General features: G+C 49.2%; 2 protein-coding genes across 2 annotated transcripts; both read left to right on the plus strand.

Moving 5' to 3' along the window:
* The first annotated feature begins 363 nt into the window (after positions 1–363).
* Positions 364–10,449, plus strand: LOC130387275 (aspartyl/asparaginyl beta-hydroxylase-like). Its single transcript, XM_056596292.1, has 6 exons — positions 364–481; positions 1,852–2,013; positions 2,948–3,016; positions 8,652–8,747; positions 10,181–10,261; positions 10,349–10,449. The coding sequence occupies exons 1-6, from the start codon at positions 400–402 to the stop codon at positions 10,447–10,449; spliced, it is 591 nt and encodes a 196-aa protein (XP_056452267.1). The 5' UTR covers positions 364–399.
* A 259-nt stretch (positions 10,450–10,708) lies between these two features.
* LOC130387276 (fibrous sheath CABYR-binding protein-like) lies at positions 10,709–15,017 on the plus strand. The gene is made up of 5 exons (XM_056596294.1): positions 10,709–10,712; positions 10,777–11,165; positions 11,274–11,933; positions 12,053–12,088; positions 12,589–15,017. The coding sequence occupies exons 1-3, from the start codon at positions 10,709–10,711 to the stop codon at positions 11,898–11,900; spliced, it is 1,020 nt and encodes a 339-aa protein (XP_056452269.1). The 3' UTR covers positions 11,901–11,933; positions 12,053–12,088; positions 12,589–15,017.
* The last annotated feature ends 242 nt before the right edge of the window (positions 15,018–15,259 follow it).

Below are 15,259 nucleotides of genomic sequence, written 5' to 3' on the forward strand. Positions count from 1 at the left end.
TGTGTCAACACTGCTCTGAGGGCATCTGTTCCACTGAATCAGAGTGGAAGGAATGGGCAGTCAGGGAAATCCTCTTTAAATGTAACCCACCTCCACCACCTCTTCTCACCTCCACCTATAATGGTTCTGCTGTCTGTCAGACCCAGCTGTCCTATAGTGCTATAAAAAGCTCTCATTGGACACTAGAGCCTCCCTCGTAGAGGAGACAAAGACCAAAGGGGGAGGGAGGGAAAGAAGGGGAGATTGGCCAATAGCAAAGTGAAGAGGTAATTTATGGTTCTCCTGACCTATCAGGGCAGCAGAGGGATGGAGAGAGTAGGGGAGGGAGGGCCGTGCTGCTGGCCGTGTCAGAGAGGGGGAGATGTGGTGCTGGCCAGTCTGTCGGTAGGGAGAGCAGTGATGGTTGACCCAGTAACGCTGGCTGACTGTGCGACCCCCGTCTCCATGGCGGCACCGGCGCCCGCGGTGATGGTGACCCAAGGTGAGGACCGGGGGGGTTTATAGGCCAGGGGACATGTCGTAGTGAGAATCCACTCCCTTGGTCAACATCTAGAGGGGTGTTTCTGCTCTGCAAGTTGAAGACCAACAAGACCAATGATTCTATTCCTTCAGAATAGAATCATCTGAGGCAGAGCTTGGACGGAGGTTAGAGTGTGGCCATTGGCTAGCTAGCGGCTACTTTATGTCCTCTATTTCTGTTGGAGCTTGAAGACATGCTCAGCGAGCCACAAGCTAATGTAGCCTAACCGACTAGCGTACGAGTGATCTGGGAAGTGGAGGTGGGTAAGGTTGTAAATGTTTTATGGTGTTCATGTGGCAATAGGCTAATCGTGGCTAATTGGGGCTAGCTATCAGTGGATTGTTTTAGTATTGCTGTAAAGTGTGTGTGTGTGCGTGTCCCTTTGACCTAGCTCTGAAATTGAGCTCTCGCTCTGCACCTGTTTATTCACATTGTGCTGTTCCTACCCACAAGGCACTGCAGGTTGTCAACAGAACCAGAATAGCAGCACCCTTCTGTCTGTTTTACCAGTGTGTAACAGGGTTATGTGTGTATGTAATCGGTTGTGCATTGCCGTCTTTACGTTCCACCCAGAGCATTCAGTCCATGGAAATATTTTCAAGTAACTAAAGTACCGTCGGTCCGTTGTCAGCATTGCCATGGCGATCTGAAGACCTGTGGAGATCAGGACACTGATTACCCTTAAATCGTATGATTAAAAAATGTTCAGGGCCTAAAGCCCCATCCCCAAAGTTCCTGTCCTTTTGAAGTGCTCTTTGGGGGTTAATGATAGGCCATGGAAACGCTCGCCTCCAAGCTGCTGGTTCCTTGGGAAAGTCCTAATGGCTCTACTTTTGCCCTCGGTATCTATAGATATATTTCAATATACCACCCACTTTGTCAATACAAGACATGAAGTCTATGAAGATAAAAGTGTAGCTCAGTGTTCTGGTTGATCATATGTGTTATGCATGCTTTGTGCCTTTTACATGTTACGAGTGATATATAGGCTACGTTTGCTATATATACTACGTGTGCTATAAATGATATATAGGCTGAGTGTGTGTTAATTCTATATGTGCTATATGGTACGTGTGCTATAAATGCTTCTATATGAATACAACTTTAACCACACCGTTATCCTGTCACGGAATGTTCCAGCAACTTATTTTCATTCTAACCATGATTTGCAGGTTGTGGTTACTGTGGTTAGACTGGCCTCTAACCATCGGCCTCTGGTTTCAATTTACACTATTTACCATACTGCCCTGTCTGGTTTCTATTTACACTTTACTATACTATCTAGATGATGCTAGTCACATGATCACTGACCAATGTCTGTGTCTCCTCAGAGGCAGGAAAATCTTCGTTGGCCAACAAGAACGGGAAGAAGGCGGATTCAGGATGCCTCGGAGGCGGACTCTTCTCCTGGTTCATGGTCATCGCCCTGCTGGGAGTCTGGACCTCAGTGGCCGTGGTCTACTTTGACCTGGTGGACTACAAGGGTGTGATGGGTCAGTACACACACAGACAGATTGACTGTCGTTGACGTGGCTCCTGTCATTGACCTTTGAATTGATAAAGATTAGAGCCTGTAGGCGCGATCAATTATCAAAAGTGAAGCCTGACCTTGCTGGCCGCTTTATTCTGAAATAAAATGTCCCGTACATTGGTTCACTGTAGTACAGGGGTCTGCGTCACTGCCGCATCCTATCCCAGCCATGTCTACCTGCATCAATGGAAGATTATGAGGTTACAATGCAGCCAAGTTGTACCAACGTTACTAGAGTTAGATAGATTAGAGCTCTAATTCTATCTAGTGGTAGATAGACATCAGCTCTAATTCTACCTAGAGTTAGATAGACATCAGCTCTAATTCTACGTGGAGGTAGATATGAGTCGGGGTTAGCGATAGACAGCTCGATAGTGTGTTAGCTCTCCATGTAGCTACTTGGCTGATGACTACAAAACAAACCGTATCCCGACTAACCCCTAGTGTCCCTCTGGCTTTATGCATGCTGGTCTTGGCCACTGAACAGATTGGGTCTCTACTCAGTGGGATGCTAGCCTGGACAGCCTGCATGTCTTATTGGTGTACTCCAGTGTTCTCATCTGTCTCTCTCTCTCTCTCTCTCTCTCTGACTTGCATGCAGACAAAGCCAAAGACATTCAAATTAACCTATCCGAGAGTTTGCAAGGTAAAGTACTACTGCAAATACTTCCACTAATTCTACTTCTACAACCACTACTTCAGTTACTCCTACTATTAGCACTTGTACTACTACAACTGTTACTTCTAAAACTAGCACTAATACTAATCTTACTATGACTACCATTTGTGAGAGTTCTATCTTCTGTAAGCGTCTGCCTCACCTCTAAACCGGTTTGAGCAGACTGTCTATGTGTCTGTCTCTGTCTCTCTAACCCATGCTGTGTTGGGGGCTGCAGGTAAACTGTCGGCCTACGACGCGGACGGAGACGGTGATTTCGACGTGGAGGACGCCAAAGTGTTGCTCGGCAAGTAGATCCTCATTTAAACTCCATCTGATCAAGGCTCTCAAGGTGCATAATGTATAAACCCTTTGAGACGGACTTCAACTGGGAGTGAAAGATTTGTTGAGACTGCTGAGTTAACCACCACTAGTGTGTGTGTGTGGGTGTGCGTGTACTAGAGCCCGACCGATATATCGGCAGGCCGATATTATCGGCCGATATTAGGCATTTTTCAAACTATTCGGTATCGGCATTTATAATGGCCGATAAATGAATATTAAAAATAAATAAATAAATTGGTCCACCAGAGGGCGCTCTAACGCCCAAACCCGCTGATTCAGCCAGAGTTAGGCAGAGTGAATGACGGAGATCGACGGAGATCATCGGTGTTGTTCATGTGTGCAAGTGTGTTCATGGTAAGTTGGCAACTGACACGAGACATACATTGCTTGAATAACAATTAAAAGAACATCCTCATCAATTCTCTAAAGTCGATAAGCATGACTTAATTCATGACTACCATGTCCAGTTTTGCTGTTACGTGCTGAGAGTGAAGGATTTAAAGGATAACTACAAATAACCAATGTTAGGGAAATGTGGTTGTTTTGTTGCGCGTTTCTGGATTCTTTTTTTTATATATATATATATATATATATATATATATATATATATATATATATATATATCATACAACACTTTTATGTAGTGCATATACATACATATACACAAAATATTCGTATCGGTATCGGCCTTAAAAATTCTATATCGGTCGGGCTCTAGCGTGTACACACCTGGCTGTCTGTTGGGTTTCCTCTGCATGAGGCTGTGGACTGAAACCAGATTAACCATTTCACCTCCTCATCACCTCACCATTCCTGCTTTAAGAGCTTCAGAGCAGAGGTTTCAACATGCACACCTCCTGAGCCCGACTTAAAGCAGGAGTCTAGTGTGCCCTTATCCCTGACCACATTATTGTCCTAGCGAACCTCGAGCTCAGTACACTTTGGAACAAGGAGCAAGTTGCAGGATCAGGACCAACTGGGAGCGCTGGGACCACTGGCCTCTGTTAGCTAGCTGGCTACTGCACTGGCCTCTGTTAGCTGGCTGCTGCTACGTGCTACGTGCTGCCATAGTGGCTACAGGCCATAGTTCCACTCCTTCGTCATCCCTCCCTCTCTGTTTCCACTGCTCCCATTCCTCCTTCCATTGTGACGGCCCCTTCCTTATTTACATCTTCTTCGTCTCCCCTCCATCTTTTCCTCCTTTCCCCTTTTTCAATCCCTCCCTCTGTTACCCTCCGTGTCTCTCTCCTCTCTCTCTCTCTCTCTCTCTCTCTCTCTCTCCCTCTCTCTCTCTCTCCTCTCTCTCTCTCTCTCTCTTCTCCTCTCTCTCTCCTCTCTCTTCTCTCTCTCTCTCTCTCTCTCTCCTCTCTCCTCTCTCCTCTCTCTCTCTCTCTCTCTTCCCCCCCCCCCCTCTGTCTCTCCCTCAAGTATCGCACACTGAAAGCTTTAAGACTTTTACTTTTAGTCTATTATGTTTGGATGACTTTCAAAGGTTCATTCCTCTCTATATGTCCATCAGTTTGTCTCTAACCCTCAGTCTGTCTGTCTCCATATCCCTCTGTTTCTGTCTGTATCCCCCTATCTGTCCATCTCTATCCCTCTACGTCTGTCTGTCTATCCCTCTACGTCTCTGTTGTCTATCCCTCTACGTCTCTCTGTCTGTCTATCCCTCTACGTCTCTCTGTCTGTCTATCCCTCTACGTCTCTGTCTGTCTATCCCTCTACGTCTCTGTCTGTCTATCCCTCTACGTCTCTGTCTGTCTATCCCTCTACGTCTCTCTGTCTGTCTATCCTTGTCTGTGTGTCTATCTGTCTCTATCTATCCCTGTCTGTGTGTCTGTCTCCATCTCTCCTTGTCTGTCAGTCTAAAGTTAAATGCCACTAAGTATAGATCTTCAGTCGCGCCCTCAGAGCCTAACCTTTGACCTTTTGCTTCTCCTCTCTTGTCCCTCCTCCCATCCGCAACTCCCGCACCCCCCACCTCCTTCCCTTTCTCGTAGTCCTTCTCTCCTCCCTTCCTCTTTCCTACCTCCTGTTCATTCATGTACATCCTCCCTCATCCCCCCCCGCCACGCAGGCCTGCGGGGGGGTGCCACGCCCGGCCGCTGGTTGGCCACGGAGCAGGAGGCGGAGCAGGGCGAAGAAGGCCCTGATTGGCTAAACAACGTCTTCACTTCCCTGTTGGGGCTGATGGACCCGGGGGGGAGGGAGAGGAGGAAGACCTTCAGAGCTTGAGCACCTCACAAGAGGAGGAGGATGAAGAGGAGGAGGAGAAGGAGGACTCGATGAGAGCCAGGGGGGGCAATGGGACCCTGGTCAGAAGGTTGTCATCGTTGGCCTTCATAACCAATAAGCCAGGCTGGCGTCCCATCATGCATTGCTTCTTAAAGCCTGGGTTCTGCTCCCCTCCTCCCAGTGGAGGATGTGGGTCTGTGCTGGGAGGAACCCTAGCTGGTCTCTAGGGTCCTGAAGTCGTCGACCAGGACCGGCTGGGACGGTCCACTCAGTAGACACTTTGACTCCCTCGCATTCAAGCCTTCGGTCCTCTTCGATTGTTTTTATTCTCGATCCAACCGGATCTGACCGGTCAAAGACTGCTGGTCCAGAACTATCAGCAGATCACTGGGCTGTGGACGATTGGCTGTCACTGGGAAGACTGATGAATTGCTGGCATGCTATTGGTGTTTTAGATTGATTTGAACAAGACCGTTGTTGTATGTCATGACTTCCCATGCATCGTGTGTTTCCAACGGTTCAGTTAGTCCCTCGTTGGTGGAGGTTCTCCTCCACTTTGATCTGATCATGGTGCTGCTCTTTCACAGTACGTTTTACATCCCATATTCACATCAAACAGGCATTGATTTTATTTTTACTTCTGTTTAGTTCGACTTCATGTTCTTCCGTACTGTCCATCTGCAGGCGTACCTCACGTTGAGAGCTCCTCTTGCCTTTTTAAACGTTTCTCTACCATTCTACTACCAGTGGTTACCGTTTGAATCCCATTGACAGGATGAAAGGGTGACTGCCTTTACCAGAAGCAGCTCTCGTGTCTCAGGTCGCTGTGTGACGCCAGTGTTTAATATTTAAGTCTTCTAGATTATAAACACAACCCCTGAAATGTTGGCGAGCTTTCAACTCCATTTGGTCATGGAGCTGACAACTAGCGAAAAGAAACAAAACCGAAGCTCAGGTTCCTCCAGATTTTAGGAGTTTGAAGAGAAAGCAAGCGACAAGCAGCGACTGGAGCTTGTCGAATCTTAAAGATTGTGATCTACCTCCCCCAAACTGTTAGTGCCAGGGGTGAGTCAATGCCAGGGGTGAGGCAGTGCCAGGGTTGTGTCGTGGTTAATGATTTATTTAAGGATCTGATTTTCTGGTTGGTCCTGCTGCTGAGGGAGGGGCCTCTCCATGACCCATGGAGCACCTGGCACTCATGCCACGCCCGCGTCACGCCCTACCAGCCACGCCCACCTGATGTGCACAAGAGTGATTTGATTCCTAAGCTCCGTAGCGAAGTTAGCTGATGAGCTTGACCTCACGACCCCTCGACCATGACCTCTGTCCGTGACCCTGGTGTCAACTGTCTGTCTTCTTCTGTTCCGTTTAACCTCAGATGAGAAACCGGAGAGTGTGACGGAGAGAGCAGTTAAAACAGGTACTGGTGCTAACTGGTCTGGTCTATTGCATGGACACTCGTTTGGTTTGGTCTACTGCATGGAGACTGGTTTGGACTGGTCCAGGCCTCACCACTACCACAGCCTTAAGGAGAGAAAGTGGTCCGTTAAAGTGGTTCCACTGATCTTCTTACAGTTTGGATCTACTAATACGACTCATTTGAGGACTGCTTGATGGGTCCTTTTTATAACTCATTAAAAGATGCTTCCTCAGGATCTTGAGCAGTGCTCAAGGACTGAAAGACAACCCAGACCTTATAACATTATAAAGACGAGGGCTAGCATGGCCGTCCCCCACTGCAGATTACCCCAACAAAGTTGAACTGCGTCCTGATTGGTTGAGACTTACCCGCTTGAGGGCGTTGGCCATCGAATCATCGTAACGGACTCAAGGACATCCCATCCACACATGGCCGCCTACCCACTAACCCCCCCACACTAACCAGTGGAGGGTTTCCTGGTTAACCCATAAATCCTTAACCAGTGGAGGATTATCTGGTTAACCCAGTAACTCATAACCAGTGGAGGATGTTCTGGTTAACCCAGTAACTCATAACCAGTGGAGGATGTTCTGGTTAACCCAGTAACTCATTACCAGTGGAGGATGTTCTGGTTAACCCAGTAACTCATAACCAGTCGATGATGTCAAACCCAGTAACTCGTAACCAGTGGAGGATGTCCTGGTAACGCTAAATGGCGGGGTTGTCCTGCTCCAGAGACGGCGGGACCCCAGGAGGCGGGGTCCCGGGAGGCGGGACTTAAGCTCCGTGCGGCTCTGCTGAAGCAGCTGACCCTCATCCACCAGCGCCTGGACGCCAAAAAGATCGCCAAGCTGGCGTTGGCCGAGGTACGGCTGCTCCTTGCCAAGGAGGAGGAGCAGGAGGAGGCGCAGAGGGACAGCCTTCTGGGTCTGAGGAGAGTGGGGTGGCGGCCCGGGCGAGGGAGAGGGTGGCGGCCCGCCTGCAGGAGCAGCAGGAGACCATCGAGAGGGAGGAGATGGAGAGGGCTGTGGAGGAACTGAAGGGAGGGAAGGAGAAAAGGGAGGCTGCGGCTGACAAGGGGGATAAGGAGGTAGGAGAAACAGGTGAGGAGAGGAAAGATCAGCAGCCGCAGCAGGAAGAGGGAGGAGGGGAGAATACCGAAGCAGGAAAGGAGAAGCAGCAGATGGAAGGAGGAGGGGAGAATGCTGAAGCGGGAAAGGAGAAGCAGCAGATGGAAGGAGGAGGGGAGAATGCTGAGGCAGGAAAGGAGATTAAAGGGAAGGAGGAGGGGGGAGGAGAAAGAATAGGAGACGACGACAAGGAGGATGATAAGGAGGAGGTTAAGGAAGTGAAGGAAAAGAAGAAAGTGAGGGGGACAAATAAGAGGGTTAAAAAAGCAAAGGTTCAGAAATCGGAGAAGGCAAGCAGGAAGTGAGGTTAGGGGTCAAGCCTATGATTGGTCCAACCGAGGGTGAGCCCCTGGGCTAAGGGGCGGGAAACCCCCGTTTTATAGTCTTTATGAGCACGTTGGCCGGTAATGTTCCGAGTTCTGACTTCTTTCGCTGACTTTGTTTTGTGACTTTCCTTTGTTGTGTTGAACCCGGTGAGGTTTGAGATTGTAGCACTGTCGCAATGTTTTTCTTATTTGTCAATAAAGTTTGGATTTGATGTTCTGTGTCCTGTGTGAAGACTAAAGAGGGTCGAATAGGATGACTTCTCCCCTGACGTCTGTCCATCAGACCAGTATCTTCATGGTAACGGACGTGTTTTGATCTGGTTCCTTCTGGTTTCAACCGGTCCATGGTCCGCCCGGCAGGGGGAACTCTGGGGGGTGCCTCTGCGTGGAGCGCTTCCTGTGGGTGTGTGAGTGGGCGCACGGTGGGGAGCCTCCCCACCTGTTCTGTGTTGCCATGTCAACAACTGTGTGCGTCGTCCCGTGTAGGCCTGAAGGAGAGTGCCGTCGCCCCGGCAACGAAGATGGAGGCTGCCGCTCCGGTGGAGCAGCCCGCTGTGGACGCCCCCGCTCCGTCAGACCAAGGTACCTGGTACTGTCACTGTAGTAGTACTGCACTAGTACTAGTACTGCTCATATACTGTAGACTCCGTCAAACCAAGGTACCTGGTACTGTCACTGTAGTAGTACTGTTACTGTAGTACTACTGGACTAGTACTGCTCATAAAAGGTAGACTCCCCATCATACAACAATACTGTTACTTTAGTAGTACTAGTACTGCTCATTGTAGACCCGGTACTGTACTATTACTGCTAATTATTCTGCCTAATATAATGTAGACGCAAAGCTAACAGGTAAGCTTTACTAGCTGATTAGCCTGCAGTAAGCTAACACTTTAGCTAACTTAGCTAACTGATTAGCCTGCAGTAAGCTAACACTTTAGCTAACTTAGCTAACTGATTAGCCTGCAGTAAGCTAACACTTTAGCTAATTGATTAGCCTGCAGTAAGCTAATACATTGGCTAACTGCAGGCAAATCCCCTCCAACTGTTTGGTGCCATAAAAAGACCCGGTGAGGTCCCTCCTGGCAGGGTTGAAACTGGGCTCCTGACCCGTACTGTACCAGTGGTCGTGAGGCAGTGTGTATCAGGGTGTAGTACAGCAGCGTGTTTCAGGCTGTAGTACAGCAGCGTGTATCAGGGTGTAGTACAGCAGCGTGTATCAGGGTGTAGTACAGCAGCGTGTATCAGGGTGTAGTACAGCAGTGTGTATCAGGGTGTAGTACAGCAGCGTGTATCAGGGTGTAGTACAGCAGCGTGTATCAGGGTGTAGTACCGTGGTGTGTAGTACAGCAGTGTGTAGTGGTGTGTAGTACAGCAGTGTGTAGTGGTGTGTAGTACAGCAGTGTGTAGTGGTGTGTAGTACAGCAGTGTGTAGTGGTGTGTAGTACAGCAGTGTGTAGTGGGGTGTAGTACAGCAGTGTGTAGTACAGCAGTGTGTAGTACAGCAGTGTGTAGTACAGCAGTGTGTAGTACAGCGGTGTGTAGTACAGCGGTGTGTAGTACAGCGGTGTGTAGTACAGCGGTGTGTAGTACAGCGGTGTGTAGTACAGCGGTGTGTAGTACAGCGGTGTGTAGTACAGCGGTGTGTAGTACAGCGGTGTGTAGTACAGCGGTGTGTAGTACAGCAGTGTGTAGTGGTGTGTAGACCAGCAGTGTGTATTAGGGTGTAGTGTAGCGGTGTGTAGTACAGCAGTGTGTATTAGGGTGTAGTGCAGCGGTGTGTAGTACAGCAGTGTGTATTAGGGTGTAGTACAGCAGTGTGTAGTGGTTTTTTATCATCCAGCTGTGAGCTCAGGATCCCACCATGTGGGGGGCCTCTGAGCACCAGTCGGTTCTATATCCCAGTTGATTAGTGTTCAGGTTTCACGGTCTAGAGGGGGTGAACCGGCCTGGATAGAGGACCACTGTAGACAGGCCTGTCCAGAGCCATCAGAGTAACGCTATGCTCCTTCCAGCTGTGATTGAGCCGGACCCCGTGGAGGTGGAGGAGGAGATCCAGGCGGAGGCTGCAGAGGAGGTGCTCGCCCCCCCACCAGGTGGGTGTCGGTCTCGGAGTGGGTGTGTCTGTCCTTGTGCTTAATTTTCTTAATTTTTTCCTAAAACGTTCTCTCTTTGTTCCCCAGTGCCTGAGCAGGAAGCGGAGAGGAACCTCAGCAGGAAGTGGAGGCCCCAGAACAGGAAGTGGAGGCCCCAGCCCAGGAAGTGGAAGATGAGCCTGAGGTAGTCCCCCCAGTCAGGTGTTATCAGCTGTCCATAAGAGGACGGGTGTGCCAGTGAGAAGCAGGCTCTACGTCTGCTGGACCCCTTCTAGCCTGCCTCTCACTGAACCAGCTCGGTGTTACTAGTGGTTGGGCAGAGGGAGTTGTGGGTTTCTATTTGGAGTACAGCAAAGGGGTCCTATTGTCCATGTTGTAGGAGCAGGAGATGGTTTATATTGAGTACCAGGAGAGGGTGCTATTGGTCCATTGGGAGGGAACCAGGAGATGGGTTTCTATGGGAGAGCCAGGGGCCTCGATCAATCTCCTCCTCTCTCTCCAGGTTGTCGAGTAAGACCCAGAGGTGCTGGAGGAGGAGGTTCCCACAGAGGAGGAGGAGGAAGCTGCTGCCATTGAGGAGGAGGTCCAAGAGGAGGAGGAAGCTGCTGCCATAGATGAGGCCCATGAAGAGGCTGCTCCCATAGAGGAGGCCCCTGAGGAGGAAGCTGCTCCCATAGAGGAGGCCCCTGAGGAGGAAGCTGCTCCCATAGAGGAGGCCCCTGAGGAGGAAGCTGCTCCCATAGAGGAGGCCCCTGAGGAGGAAGCTGCTGCCATAGAGGAGTATGAGGAGGAAGCTGCTCCAGTAGAGGAGGAGTATGAGGAGGAGGCCCCAGCAGAAGAGGAGGTGGCCCCTGAGGTTGAGGAGGAGGTGGAGGAGCCTGCTGCTGAAGACATCATGGAACAGGTTGGTTGATTCTGGTTCGCCTTCTGGCTCTCCTTCTGGTTCTCCTTCTGGTTTCCTTCTGGTCACAGAGTGATCAGAGTGTAAACCATGACCCTTTGACCCTTGCAGACCCTGCCAGTTGTAGAGGAGGAGGTGCTGGCTTCACACGTAGAGGAGGTGGTGCTGGCTTCACACGTAGAGGAGGTGGTGCTGGCTTCACACGTAGAGGAGGTGCTGGCAGCTGAAGTGGAAGAGGTGCAGGCAGCTGAAGTTGAGGAGGTGCAGGTAGCTGAAGTGGAGGAGGAGGAGGTGGCTCCTTCTGACGATGCTGTCGAGGAAGAGGAAGCCGTAGCCGACCAGCCCGAGGAGGAGGAGGAGGAGGAGGCGGAGGAAGAAGTAGCAGCTGCAGAAGAGGTGATGCCAGAAGAGGAGGAGCAGGAGCCAGCAGCTGAGGAGCAACTGGAGACCACTGAAGAAGAAGAAACGCCAGAAGAAGCTGAGGAGGCGGTTGAGGAGGTGGCTGCTACGGAAGAACAGATTGAGGAGGAGGTGGCAGAAGAACAGATTGAGGAGGAGGTGACAGAAGAACAGATTGAGGAGGAGGTGGCAGAAGAACAGATTGAGGAGGAGGTGGCAGAAGAACAGATTGAGGAGGAGGTGGCAGAAGAACAGATTGAGGAGGAGGTGGCAGAAGATCAGATTGAGGAGGAGCTGGAAGGAGAAGATCAGATGGCGGAGGAAACGGTAGAAGACTAGAGGAGGAGGAGGTGGCAGGGGATGAGCCCAGAGGTAAGAAGGTTCTTGGTACTGATGAACTCTGTGTGGCGTCACAGCGGTCTTTAACCAATCAGAGGGCCCTTTGTCCAGAGTGATGCTTCAGAGGCACGTCTTGTTCTTTGTCTCCACAGAGTTTACAACGGAACAGAGCGAGGCAACGCCCACAGGTAAATCTACGCTCACCTCGGGGGGGGGGGGGGGGGGGGGGAGCACGTAGCTTAGCAGGGCTAGTGGACGCTCTGGCTCTGCAGGGTCGCTGCATGGTGAGAGCCTCACTTATGATGAGGCTTCAGGAGCCGCCGCAGATCAGGAGGTTTGGGGATAGAAGTGTCTCTTGAGGTTATAGAGGCTCTTATTTTCTCATGAGAGCATCAATGAAATGTTAAAGATAAGCTGAATAAGGGGGAGTGGTAAGGGGCCTTTGAGGACTATGGCTTCAGGACGCTCTGTGGTGACGGCAGGGTGCCCCAAGCGGCCACTAGAGGAACAGCAGGTTCTCCCTGTTCTAGAACGTACCCAGAATGGGCCAAGTAATGCTTTGAGGGGTAGCGGCGTCAACCACATGTTGTTGTTATTGCAGTCGTACTTCCTGGTCCCTGTCACCAGGGGCGACGCTGCTCATCCTCACTCATGGACTGAATGGGTTTTTGTTTTGTGGTTTCCCTAGAAACGTAAGAGTCGGCTGTCGGCACGGCAACGGAGCAAGGGACCCACTGAAGTTGCGTCGTCATTCTGTCTGAGCGTGCTCAAAACGACGCTGCTCTCTCCACCTCTGGAAGACGAGAAGCGTGGCCGCGGCAACGTTCGTCACTAACCTCTCTCTTGCTCTCGTTCTCTCTTTCTCTCTTTCTCTCTCTCTCTCTGTCTCTCTGGCTCTCTTGCTCTCTCTCATGTCTGTCCTTTGTCAGTTACTTTGACACCTTTGTTTGATCCCTCTTTATCTTTTAATTCCCACAGTCAGATCTGGAAAACGGGACATGTTCTGTTTCCTGTCAACTGGTCGGTCTATTCTAGACCAGTTCATTCCCGATCGATCTTTTCCAGATCAGATCATTCCAGTTCTTTCTATTCTAGGTCCACCACACTTTCTGTTCTGGAAATTGAAAGCGGAGTTAGGAGTGTCTCCAGAACTGTTTGAGCCAGAACTAGAGACTGCTCTGGAACTCCAGCTCTATAGATCCAGACATCTTAGCTCCTCCCCACAGAGGGCGCTAGAGACTTCCAGAAGTTTCCCAGCCCAGCCTACGTAGCTCTGCTCCTAGCCTAGCACCTCTCTACAGAACTTGCTAGGCCACACCCGGAGGAGCTGGCTCTGTGGGGGGCAGGAGGAGGGCTCTATGCAACGCTACGGTGCTCTTTACCTCTCTCTCTCTGTCCCTCCTAGCTCGCCCAGTCTCATATACCACTCAGTATCTGTTGAGCCATACATGCATGGGGTTACAGGGAGGTGTGTGTGTGTGTGTGTGTGTGTGTGTGTGTGTGTGTGTGTGTGTGTGTGTGTGTGTGTGTGTGTGTGTGTGTGTGTGTGTGTGTGTGTGTGTGTGTGTGTGTGTGTGTGTGTGTGTGTGTGTGTCTCTAGATGCTGTTTTCTATTTTGACAACATAACTAACACTCTGGATAAAATTTAATGTAGAACGTGTTTTTTTATTATACGATTCAGATGTAAATGTCACGTTTTTAGTTTACCTTGTGCTGTGATTTGAACCACAATATACTAATCATGCAGCGAAACTCTCCTGCGTGTTAGCTAGCCTAGCTCACCTCACCTAGCCCTTCTTACTTAGCCTAGCTAGCTCTCAGCCTAGCAAAGCCAACGTGTGTTAAACTCTTCTTGGGTGTGATTATGTTCTGTCTTAGTTCGGGTCTCCGCCACATTCTGCTCATAAGACAAAACGGTGGATGTTGTTTTGTTTTTTTTGTCATTTGTTTGAAGCGTGTATTTCATGACGTCAGCCCTCTACTTGGTTTTCAGTTTTTTGTTTTCTTAATTTTTTCATAATGTTTGTTAGTTTAATAAGTTGTAGGATATGGGCTCACTTCCTGGAACCATCCTGGGGTCACATGTCTACGCTCTGTCCAAACTGGACTGTGATTGGCCCTTTTTCGAGTCCCAGGTGGCTCCGCCTGCGATGATGATGAAGATTCCAGTATGGTTTCCGGGGAAGTGAGCTTTGTGTTTTTAGATTGATTTTTTGTAATTTTGTTTGTAACTGTACAGATGTGCTACTCGTGACATCACTGTGACATCAAGCAGAGGTCACCTGACCGCCACAGGTTAGACGGAGTGGATTCAACCGAGTGTCGACTTCTGGCATGTTCTGAGCAGGGAGGCAGGGCTTAACACCCATCAGTTGGTAATCGCGTGTTGAGTGACCCTCAGCTGTGGACAACTCCAGACCTTCATAGTAAAAGTCCTGCTGGGTTTTTCTTCACTAGACCTATGCTTGTTGGACTCCAAATACCAGAGAACTTTTATTTTGACAGCCTGCAGCTTTTCACCTGTTGGTTGTTGGTTGTTTCAGGGTGTTTCCACTTAGGTCCTCATTTCTACTTCCTGTTTGTGAGTCAATGTGAAGTTTTCTGGTTGTTTTTTAATAATGAAATAGAATTTTTTTTCAAAGTATGAATATTCTAGGTTTTCAAAGTGAACAGAACGGTAAATACAGATATACGGATACAATTTCTTTGAATTTCTGGCAGTACATACTTTTCAAATCAGATATTATGGAATGAAACTATTTTCGGGGTTGGGAGGGTTACATTTGATACAAGCAATACAAAAGAGACCGAGCTAGTTGAGCCCGGCCTAGTTGAGACCAAATGTCGCTGGTTCACCTGGTTGAAATGCGTTAAGGATACCCAACGATGAAGAAAGTTCCAATTGCAACTGAAGACATGTGATTATGCTGACCAATAGGAACCGAGGATGTGTCCTTTAATTATACTGACCAATAGGATCTGAGGAGTTATGGTCTACAAACAGAACACTACGAATGCTAGGATGGGGATTAAATTATTAATAATTGATGATACAATCGAAGGTTGTAAAGAAGGACTTGTGTCAAAATTCTGTTCTGGGAGTACAAAATAAACGGTTTGGGACAAATAGCGCCTGACTCCTTTCTTTGTCTTTATTCTCCAGAGTTTAATAAAGCCCAGACTCACTTAAATCGCAAATTTAACACATCTTTCTCCCTCAAACGATGAGCCATTACGGACTTCACTAATATAATCTGGTCTACCATCGTGTCCCTAGGTACCGCTGTGCCGTGGTAAATACATTTACCATGACCGATAACACAAACCTGCAATTTATACAGTTTAACGTCATTAACAG

This window comes from Gadus chalcogrammus, chromosome 8 (genome assembly GCF_026213295.1).
Source record: "Gadus chalcogrammus isolate NIFS_2021 chromosome 8, NIFS_Gcha_1.0, whole genome shotgun sequence".
In the NCBI taxonomy this organism is placed as follows: domain Eukaryota; kingdom Metazoa; phylum Chordata; class Actinopteri; order Gadiformes; family Gadidae; genus Gadus; species Gadus chalcogrammus.

What these genes read in the sequence shown, in the direction of transcription:
- LOC130387275 (XM_056596292.1), top strand. Translation starts at nt 400, where the DNA reads ATGGTTGACCCAGTAACGCTGGCTGACTGTGCGACCCCCGTCTCCATG. An exon ending in GGACTACAAGGGTGTGATGG is followed by an intron (nt 2,014 to 2,947) that starts GTCAGTACACAC and finishes TGGGGGCTGCAG; the next exon opens with GTAAACTGTCGGCCTACGAC. An exon ending in GGACGCCAAAGTGTTGCTCG is followed by an intron (nt 3,017 to 8,651) that starts GCAAGTAGATCC and finishes CGTCCCGTGTAG; the next exon opens with GCCTGAAGGAGAGTGCCGTC.
- LOC130387276 (XM_056596294.1), top strand. An exon ending in CTGAAGACATCATGGAACAG is followed by an intron (nt 11,166 to 11,273) that starts GTTGGTTGATTC and finishes TGACCCTTGCAG; the next exon opens with ACCCTGCCAGTTGTAGAGGA.